Source organism: Mobula birostris, chromosome 6 (genome assembly GCF_030028105.1).
Source record: "Mobula birostris isolate sMobBir1 chromosome 6, sMobBir1.hap1, whole genome shotgun sequence".
Classification (NCBI taxonomy): domain Eukaryota; kingdom Metazoa; phylum Chordata; class Chondrichthyes; order Myliobatiformes; family Myliobatidae; genus Mobula; species Mobula birostris.
The window spans coordinates 80,089,623-80,100,000 of NC_092375.1; the positions used below are offsets into that span (position 1 = coordinate 80,089,623).

Below are 10,378 nucleotides of genomic sequence, written 5' to 3' on the forward strand. Positions count from 1 at the left end.
CCTCACTAACCTTCCATTCATTATGTAAGTCCACCCTGGTTTGTCCTCTCAGAGTGCAACACCTCACACTCATCTACATTAAATTCCATCTGCCATTTTTCATTCCATTTTCCAGTTGGTACAGACCTCAATGCAAGCTTTGATAGTCTTTCTCATTGTCCAGTCTGCCCCAAGTCTTGGTGTCATCCACAAATTAGCTGATCTAGTTTACCACATTATCACTCAGTTCATTAATGCAGATGACAATTAACTGTGGACCAGTTTGCATCCCTGCGGCACAGGCCTCCAGTCAGAGAGCCAGCCTTCTACTATCACTCTTTGGGCTTTCCCACAAACTGAAGGCTGAAACCAATTTACCACCTCATCCTGAATGCCAAGCAACTGAATCTTCTTGACCAGCTTGTCATGTGGGACCTCATTAAATGTTCTTGCCTTATCATTTACTCATCCACTCCATATCCACTTGAAGCTTCCTGCTCTTGCTTTGTACTCACAAGTCATGATACTAAACCAGGTATAAGCAACTTGATAAATGACATTGTGTTCCCTCAGCTCAATATTTGATATAGACTGCATATAACTGGGACCTAATTACCGATCCCCATTAATCTGCTAACCTTAGAAGGATCTGTTTGTTCTAACCTTTTGCTCTCCATTCAATAACCAGTTCTCGTAAATTCCCAAATGAACCTCCCCTGCATTTCAGAGCTGAAAGGAAATACTCTTCATCTGCAGCTATATTGCACACCCGTCTTAATAAAACTTCTTTTGCACAGATCCCCTAATGATATTTACTCTGCTGAACAAAAAAAAAACAGATTAAACTGCCCATACAGGGACTGGCAAGCAAATGTGTTATTCTTACTTATGGGCAATACAACTGAACCTTGCTTTGTCAGAACCCCAGTACATTGGATTATTATCATTCAATTCAGCAACGAATATTTTTAAGTTTTATGCTGTATCTGTGTTTATCACCAGCATAAAATAAAACATTTTGAAAATATGTCAAAGATTTCAGGATTTTAAAAAGTTATGAACAATCTAAAATGTAAGTGATGCTTGCAACTGATTAAATTAATAAACATCCAGTCACTTAGAAAAAGCTCCAAGTTGGAAATTTAGATGTTTATATTCCAGAAATACTCTGATCAAACCAGTCAGCTGAGCTGATACACAAAGGTTGATCTATCGTAGCTTCGCTATACGTTATAAAAGACCTCTATAAACACAGTTCCAAAATAATGCTTTCTCCTTTCCTTTTTAAGAAGGTTGAGATTCAATTAAGGCTACAGGAGCTCCTCTTTTAACTGACCTGATGAATCACGTTGGAAACACAGGTCCAAACACACAGTACTGGTAGTAGAAGTTAAAATGGTGACTTGCATGACATCATTCATGTTTCCATAACAACACCTTAACTGTTCTGCTGCTATTACCTTCACCCATGCCTTTGTTAGATCTGACTTTTCCAGCACCTGGCTGGTATCGCTCATCCTTCGTCCTGTAAAATTGATGTTATCCTAAACAGGGTCTCAATTTGCATAAGTTCACTTATCGCTGCCTTGCTAGCTGATACCCCTGACACTGGTCTCTTGTTTATCTCTGAACTTAAAATGCTCCACCTTCAACAGTCAACTTCTTTAGCCTTGAACTGTAATTGTTCAGAATATCACCCTGGCAATTCTTACCATTTTTCTCCTGTTGTGTACATACATCTATTGATGCTTCTGGACACATCTTCAGTGATGTTCCTGGAATCATCGGGTGTTTCAGGTCTTTCAACATCATACAACCTCCTCCAGGTGACCCAGCCGGGGCTGATCAGACCCCAGCTTGTGTCCAGATGGCTAGCTACTTATGACTCCATGGCTCCCCTCTCTTGAACCACAGCCATCTTGAGGCCCTCTCTGAACTTGAAGGGGTTGACGATAAAGGCAGCACGTTTTCGGGCCCTTTCACGACGCCGCCTCCGATGCCACTCTGCCCGGCGGAGGACCCTGATCTTCTTTCATAGTATGCACATCAGCTGAGCCAAGCCAATGCACTCCTCTTCTCCTGCCTCCTTGTATTGGGACTTCAGTGCTTCAAGATATTCTGTGAAAATATCCAAGATCCTAAACTCTAATGTGCATTCAGTATATCCCCTGACTTCCCCATTTGCTCCAATGAGACATTCCTTAAAATCTATCTCTTTAATAAGCCATTTGGTCATCCATCCCCAAGCTACCTAATGTGCTCAAGCACAAGTGCTGTTTAATGTTCTTAGCCAAGTGCCTTGGGATGTTTTGCTAGACAATTAGAAATTATTGTTTCACATATGCACTTTCTGGAGGTGATGTTCAGGAGAATTCACCTGTGAAAACTGTTTTACCATCCATGTTTTGAGAACAAAAGGCAGTATATTAGCTCATTTGCCTTTGTATCACCTTCAGCCCTCAAATGCAGGCAGAGCTAGCATGGGAATTTGCCTGTGGTGCACACTCCCTCAAAAGTGTAGGCATTCAAATTGCAGCCTCTTGTCAAGGGCTGAAGTCTCAATGGTCCTTGTGGTTAACCTGCACAAAAGAAAAGCCTCTTGTGGGTTTCCTGTTCCTTCAGAGCCCTTAGGATCATTCTCCCACCCCTCCTTATCCCCTTCCCATCATTGTAATATTGATTTATTACCAATCTTGTCCCATGCTTTTCTGACTTCCATTGGTATGAATTTAGAGAGAGTTCACACAAACCAAGATACATGCCAATAACTTCAAAAACTTGCAGGACATCAATAAGAACAATGTGGTGAAACCACTGTTGTTAATATGACCATTGTCGTGCTTGGAGAAACCATTCCATGGTCTTAATTTTCAGTTAATTTTCAAGTTTCACTCAGTAAAGTTCCATGGTTCCACCGCAGAAAGCTTTTTTTTTTGCATAGTCATAGAGAAATGCAGCAATGCAGGTCAACAGATGTCTGGCATTAGTAAGAGCAAAATAGAAAATAAACTGAATCTGAAAGTATGCCGATGTCACTGAACAGGTGCCTTAAAGTGCAATTGAATTGTCGGTGTACTAGATAAAGCGAACCACAAAGAAATATTAAGGACTCAAAGTCAAATCTGTTGCCAGTGATAGGTGTGCATTTGGTCATCATATTGAACGTCCATGCTGTTTTTTTTACCTCTGGTGAATAATTAATCGGTAACACTTTTACCTCATTCCTCTGTTGAAAGCACAACTATAATATTTATGACATTAAAAGCACTTCAAAATAACATTAATTTATCAAATAATTAGACAAACTCCTCACCCAACCTTTGGTTCTTTTTTGATGCAAGAATGCTTAGATTGTTTGTCAGCTTATGAATTTTTTGATACGTATTTCAGATTTTCATAATTAATCTGTTTGCTTTTGTCTGTAAAAGTATAACTAAGGAAACCTTGTCAGAACAATATGGAGCTCTGGCACCTGGAGATAACATTGATAGAGTCCCTTAAGGGAGGGAGGTAAAGGATGTATTGATGGGGTGATGTGGTAGGTTGGAAATAAGTTGATATGGACTATAAATACCAGCATGGATATTAGTCCTAAAGGCATGTTTGTGTTGTAATCACTACTTATGTAATTGCTGTGCAAATGCCCTGATATGATGTAAGCACACAATATATTGGTCTCAATATGGATTACAGAAAAACACTCTGCCCTCCATAAAATTTGAAGATAACATTCTAGATATACACTGAAATGCATTAGACTGGTAAACCAATCTTAAACTGATTTTATAATTGCTGTTCTCAACCACTATGCCAAAGATGGATTACTTCATATTTTTATTAAAATAAATTAAATATCCAGTCATATAAGGATAACCAGAGCAAATAATCATTGAGATCAGTAATAAATATCACTTCATTTTGTGTTCCAACTAAAACAGCACAAAGTGAGACAGAAGCCAAATATAAGAAATCTTAACTATGACATAAATTCTGGTGGGACCTCATAATGATAGAATTTGGCTTCATGTCTGCTTGGTAAATAACTGCTGGGGTGTGCAAAGTCTCCTCCCTACTAAGACATAGTTCAAGACATTCAACACAGCTGGATTGAGTAGAAGTACAGTATTTACATGTTATGGAATTTGTCTTCACTGCCTTCCCATCTCCTGATAACTAAGACATTGGAGAATGCATTGTGTGCTTCAGGGAGAGACACAGGTCTCAGGAGTGGAAGACCATGGGCATTCTTAGCTTTCCCTGACCTACAAAGACTGGAATCCCATTTTACTTGTAAACAAATGTATTAGGCAATCAATTGACGAATCTTCACTTTCTGCTTGTGCAAGCAGTTTGGACAAGAGATTACATCAGTTGTGTACATACATCTACCGACGCCTCTGGACACATCTTCAGTGGCATCAGTAGATGTATGTACACAACTGATGTGATCTCTTGTCCAAACTGCTGTGTGTTGTGTATAAAAACAGCAATATTAAGTATGAAACTAAAAGAGTCACTTATTTTGTGGGATAGTAATTAATGATACTTCCTGATAATGTTACTTATCTTTGCGTGAAACTAACCTTCCAATCTGGCCTGCTGTTCATATTTCGCCAATATTTCGAGCGAAGAGCCTTCATTACATTATGAAGGGTCTCAGCCTAAACCATCAACTGTTTATTTCCTCCATAGATACTGCCTGACCTGCTGAATCCTTCAGCATTTTGTACCTGTTGCTCAAGATTTCCAGCACCTGCGGAATCACTTGTCTTTGCATATTGATATTTCCTCATTTTTGTTTTAATTGTAAGCAATGACCAGGTGCATCTGAATTATTCCAAGCTTTATACAGTAAGCTTTTATTTCAAATGTGTTGTTTAATTGATCATGTAATTGAATTTGTAACCAAGATTTTACCATACAATGGAAACTCCTGAATTATCAGTATAGAACTATATACTGGGTGAGTCAGTTCTTTCCCGTTATTGTGTGTAGGAAGCTTTACTGGGGGATTTTTCACAGGTTGAAAATTTGCCCTTCATGCTCACAGTTTGATTGATGACATGTACTCAATCTTTTTATACTAGAGTGCCTCGGAAGATCTGACCGGAAAGTGGAGTTGCCAGCCTCTGTGATCCATCTTGCCAAGCAGAGGACACGACCTGAATTAGCAGCCCGTTTCCTCACCAGACACCTCTTCCCAGACAGTGTGCTTCTCAGGAGTAATGTGTATGGAGCAATTCGGAAAGGAAAAGCTCCTCTTGACTGTAACAAGATAAATGCTGTTCGAGGTGAGCTCCAGCTGACTGAATTTGGTGTCATTCTCAATACAGCCTATTTCTCAATTTTAAATGGAGATAATCTGAATTTGGTATAAAATGAATATAGTCATATTCATAAAATGTTTAATTTCAATATGATAAAAACTGGAGAATTTTGAAAAGATCTTCAAGGCCAGTTGCATAATTGCAATGTTAAATCTCAGCCTGAAAACCACACGTTTTGTGCACCATTTAACATGGAGGTGTGCTGATAAAGCAAACCCCCTTTCACTGGATAGTGTTGTCTGTCAAGTGTTCTTGCAGTTAGACCTCTTTCAGGAAGTGGAAACTATTCCATCACATTTCTGGAAATAGTGCTTTTTAATTATTGTAGGATTGGTAGTGTCACCCTTGCTAGTCCTTGACCTTTTGTGGTGATGCCATTTGTGTGTGTGGTCCAGATGAACCTCCAGTCAACAGTACCCAGAGGATGTTAGTGGGGCAAATTCAGATGGTGGTAATTCCACTGTGAAAGATAAGGCAGCAGGGTGGCTCGGCTCTGCACTGGAAGTTATCATCAATTAGTCCCAGTATGTTACCAAGCATCAGTCTTATCCTGGTCTTGCTGTAATCGGATATGGACTGGTTCACCGAGGTTTGCTGGGCTTAGTAACGAATGATTGGTCTTCTGAGATTGTGATAGAGGAAATAAAAATGAATGTAGGATTAGTATAAATGGATGTTCGACAACACTGTGGACACAGTGGATCAAAGGGTCTTTTTTCCATGCTATACCTCTCCATGAAAGTCCAATTGTATAAAAGCTGGGTTCCAGAGCTTTACAGTAATTTTATTCCTTTGTATCAGGCATTGATTATGAAGAGGTTGTGATTCTTTTAACACTTACTGTAAGCCCAGGTCTACATCTGCATCCTGCAGGACCTACAGTTCTGTCAGTGACTGCATTACCCACCCATAGTATAATTCCACCCGTGTTACCCGCATCCTCCTAACGTCCTGCCTGGTACGGGGGAGAGCAGGTAAAACAAAAGGTAAAAGAAAATGTGTGATTGACAACCTATAAAGGGTTATTGTGCCCATGTTTGACCCAAACACAACTTTGAGCACTCCAACATACATTCCTGACCACAGCTCAGTTGCACAGCATCCCAGACTTAACAGATTTGTTCTACTGGTGGAACAAAGGACAAGAATGGTGAAGGAAGAATATTGCTTGATATTCATATACACAGAATCATGCCTATAACAGGGTGGTACACAACTAGCCTGTCATGTTTAAGGCCTTCTTAGCCTTAGGAACAGTCCTCAGATGTTAGGGAGGTGACTTTTCAGCATTGACACAGCTGGACTTTGTCCTTCAGCTGTGCTTGTACAATGTCTAGGTCACATTCCTGTGATTTATAGGCTTTTTCACTTTCCTTCCCTGAGGCATTTTTAGTAAAACAACTGGATTTATAAAATAACCGAGTTGCCCTCATCATTTTAATTTAAAAGTGACTGTAGCTCAACCATACTCATTCCAACAAGCAGTAACACAAAATATATTAGCCTATTGTTTTCCTCCAGGTATTAATCAACCCACTCTCCATTATCAGGTGTTGTAGTTTTACTCTAGATTTCCAACATATGTTTTTTCTTGTATTTCCACTCAAATCTTTCTCCAGATGTTCTGGCATTTTCAATATTAATTCTATAATCTTCTCCATAAACACGTTTCTCAGAGATTTATGTGTTTCTTTAATCATTGTAAAATGCCTGAAAATAAAACTTCAAAAAAATTCTGGAAGTCATTTATCATGTAAAATTGTAACTTTGACTGGTTTCCATTGATCCACAGAATTTCTAGCGGAATACTTTACTGGTTTTGACCTGGCTGAGGATGGCAAGGACTGGAAAGTGTGTGTTGATGCAATTAATGGTGTCATTCGATGTCTCAGATATGAACTGAAGAAGACGCCACAAGGAAGGTCATTCCTAAAGCATTATTCATCACCTGTCCCAGGCCAAGCTGAGATGGAATGACATGAAGCAAATGAATGCAAGCTGTAATTACATGATCATAGGCGCAAACCCAAGTATTAATTGTATGCTGTTCTGAGGTGTATGGAAGAAATAATGGAAGGAACATTAAAGTGAACATTCCATCATTATCCTAGAGGTGATTTTGTTTACTGTTTCTCAATATGCTTAGAATGTTACAAAATCAAATCTCAAGAATAATTTAGAATGATAATACAAAAACTGTTTATGCCATGTTCACTTTATATGCAGAGAAAACATCTACATTAAAAACTTCTTTAAAAATGGAGACCAATACAAACAAAATATTCCTTACACAATTGCATGCATTCCTGAAAATAAAAATAAAAAATAGTCTGTAATTGGAAAGAGCCCGGTACCCATACTTTGTGAAAGGTTGATCATCTATTTTGTCACTGAAATAAATGTCATCATAATTATAGTTATGAGGTTATAAGCACAGGCAGCAGTATCTTTTCATTAATTCCATGGTTATTGATCTCCAAAATACACACAGGACAGCTTCAATGCTCTCTGTTGAAGATTCCCAACATAATGAATTTTAATCTAATTTGCCAAACAAAGTGGTGGCAAGTCAGTCTTAATATATGCTCGTTGTGTTCCAATTACATCACCAATAGTCAACTAAACTTTTCACTCAGGCTGAAGCAGGGGGAGTTGTCTTTAATTTCCTTGATAGACTGAATGAAGTCAGAAAAGTATCTTACATTGAAAACACTCAGGAACATTTATTTTACTATGGAAAGCTTGGTCTTCCCGAGTACAGAAATTCTCCATCTGCTCTTCTCAAGCACAAGAACCATGTGAGATGGCCCCACATACCTACCAATGTCAGTAGGATTATTGAAGTCACAGCTGTTTGCCAGATCTCTGCCAGCCACCTGCTCAATACCCACACACAGTTAAAACTGAAACCCTGGGCACTAATTTGCTGAATTCATTGGTAAAACTGTTACAGGTAATAAGGATTAATATGTTAAAAATTTGTGATCATCACTGTTCTATGCCTGAGACACTATTGGTGCTATTTTTCAGATAAGAACTTAAATCAAGATCCTATCTGCCCTCAAGGTCTTAAGGAACAGTATCAAAAATTTTAACTGGTTATGTTGCTTTCTGACATTATGTGGAACATTGTGTGCAGATTAGTTTCACCATTTTCTGCATTGTAACAGCGACTACACATTTGCATTGTTTGTAAAGCGCTTTGGGAATCTCGATAGGTAATACTTAGCATCATAGAAGGAAAGATCACAAGCTGAGGAATTTTGGACCAGTTTGTCCATACTAGTTCTTATCCAATTAATTTTACTCCCTTGTTCTTTTTTCTGTAACCCTGAAATATTTCCTTGATGTATATCAAATTCTCTTGGCAGTTACCAATGAACCTGTTTCCACTGGCCTTTTGAGTAATGCATCCCAAATCACAGCAATTATAAATGAAAATCTTTCTCCATTCTTTGAATGGTATCTGGCCTTTGGTTTTTTCCTGTCTTTGTGTTTAGACTTTGAAGGAGACTACTAACTGGAACTACAAAGATCTATTTTGTGGAGCTTTTTTAAAAACATTGATCTACATTTTTTTAAATTAAAATTAATTTTGCCTATTTACATGTGTATTAGTTTTTATTCACAAACGCTTATACATCACGCTGGCTTAACTCTAGCATGTTTACTGTTTTGTGGCAGCTCCCATGTTTTTAATTTCAGACTTAACAACTCATCTACTTACTCTTCTCATTTGGATGTGACCAACTTCTGCAGTTTTTTTTAAATGGATCTGAAAAGAGTACATACAAGGTTTTATACAAAGCCACAGATGGTCAAACACATGATTAGTGAGCTAGAAGGTCATTGGTTATTAATGGGCATGTTTGTACATTGAAACTGCAGCCAAAAACATAACCTTGTTAGATTTTATATTAGAAAGTGACGGGTTCTTTCATGGTTAAATTGTATGTGCCATGTCAAAGTACAATATCAAGGATTTTGGTTTACTCAGAGGTAACTAACCATCACTCAGTGTCAACCAGACATTGAATTACAAACGGACAAAGAAAGCATAGCTGGATGAACTTTTACAGAGTAACTATTACTGGGTAGCTTTTAACTCTGGGCTTCTAAAGAAAAAAAAGCCCTATTTGATGAAAAATGCGCTGCAACAAGAATAACGAACGTGTTGTCTCAGACACAGGATGTAACAAAAGTCAGTGGAATACTTTTTGAAAAATAACTTTAGGAACAAAATAATAAAAAGCCACTGAATGTAAACCCAAGCCCTGACGTTGACCGGAGAGGTTACAGAGCAGCTCTGTGTTGCAACCATTTGGATTATCAAAATTCACTCTTACAGACTTCACAAATCACTTCCCAAAATCTTGAAATCCAGAATAAAATAAGCTCTCACAGAATGTGTGCTGAATAAAAGGGACATAAATCAACACAATACAGTATTTTTTTTAACTCCAGTCTCTTGACACATGCAGAAAATGCGGCTTCATGCAACTGCCACCTTCCCTCCCCACCGAAACATGGGATCACCTATACTGATATGGGATCTTCCTGGACTATTAGTAGATAATTCTGAAGATCTCATCAACGTGGAATTTATCTTGACATTAACCGACATAGAAGGATATCCGATTCACTCTATTCATTAGGGCGAGACAAGTTCATTCAACAACGTTTGTTAATTGAAGAGTTCACTTATTTTGGTCCATGCTTCTAAATTTTCTCTTAAGCAGTCAGATTTCTGAAGTAACCTACCAGACAAACTCATTGTTAACTCCCCCACTCCCCCCCCATTATTTAAAAGTTAACATGAAATGAAAAAAATCAGAATGTACTTTGTGATTAAATGTGTTAATGTTGATATGCAAACACTGTAGGAAATTCCATATGTAATGACAAGTAGTCTAGAGGATATTAGCTGTTCCAGAGAAATTTGCAGCACAGATATTGCATCAAATTTGTTTATATGGGATAGTGGAACTAAGGAAGAATAGCTGACAAGCATTCAAATTGCAAAAGCTGCAGATGCTGAAAATATGAGATTAAAACCAAGAACTGATCGAACT

The 10,378-nt window shown here is 38.2% G+C and overlaps 1 protein-coding gene across 1 annotated transcript in view; it reads left to right on the forward strand.

Moving 5' to 3' along the window:
* The window catches only part of LOC140199135 (uncharacterized), a 162,969-nt gene extending 154,071 nt beyond the window's left edge, over positions 1 to 8,898 (forward strand). The window contains exons 11-12 of the mRNA XM_072260713.1: positions 5,067 to 5,270; positions 7,099 to 8,898. Of these exons, the coding sequence (XP_072116814.1) occupies positions 5,067 to 5,270; positions 7,099 to 7,283 (389 nt within the window). The 3' untranslated portion in view covers positions 7,284 to 8,898. The remainder of the gene's footprint in view (positions 1 to 5,066; positions 5,271 to 7,098) is intronic.
* Positions 8,899 to 10,378: the final 1,480 nt, after the last annotated feature.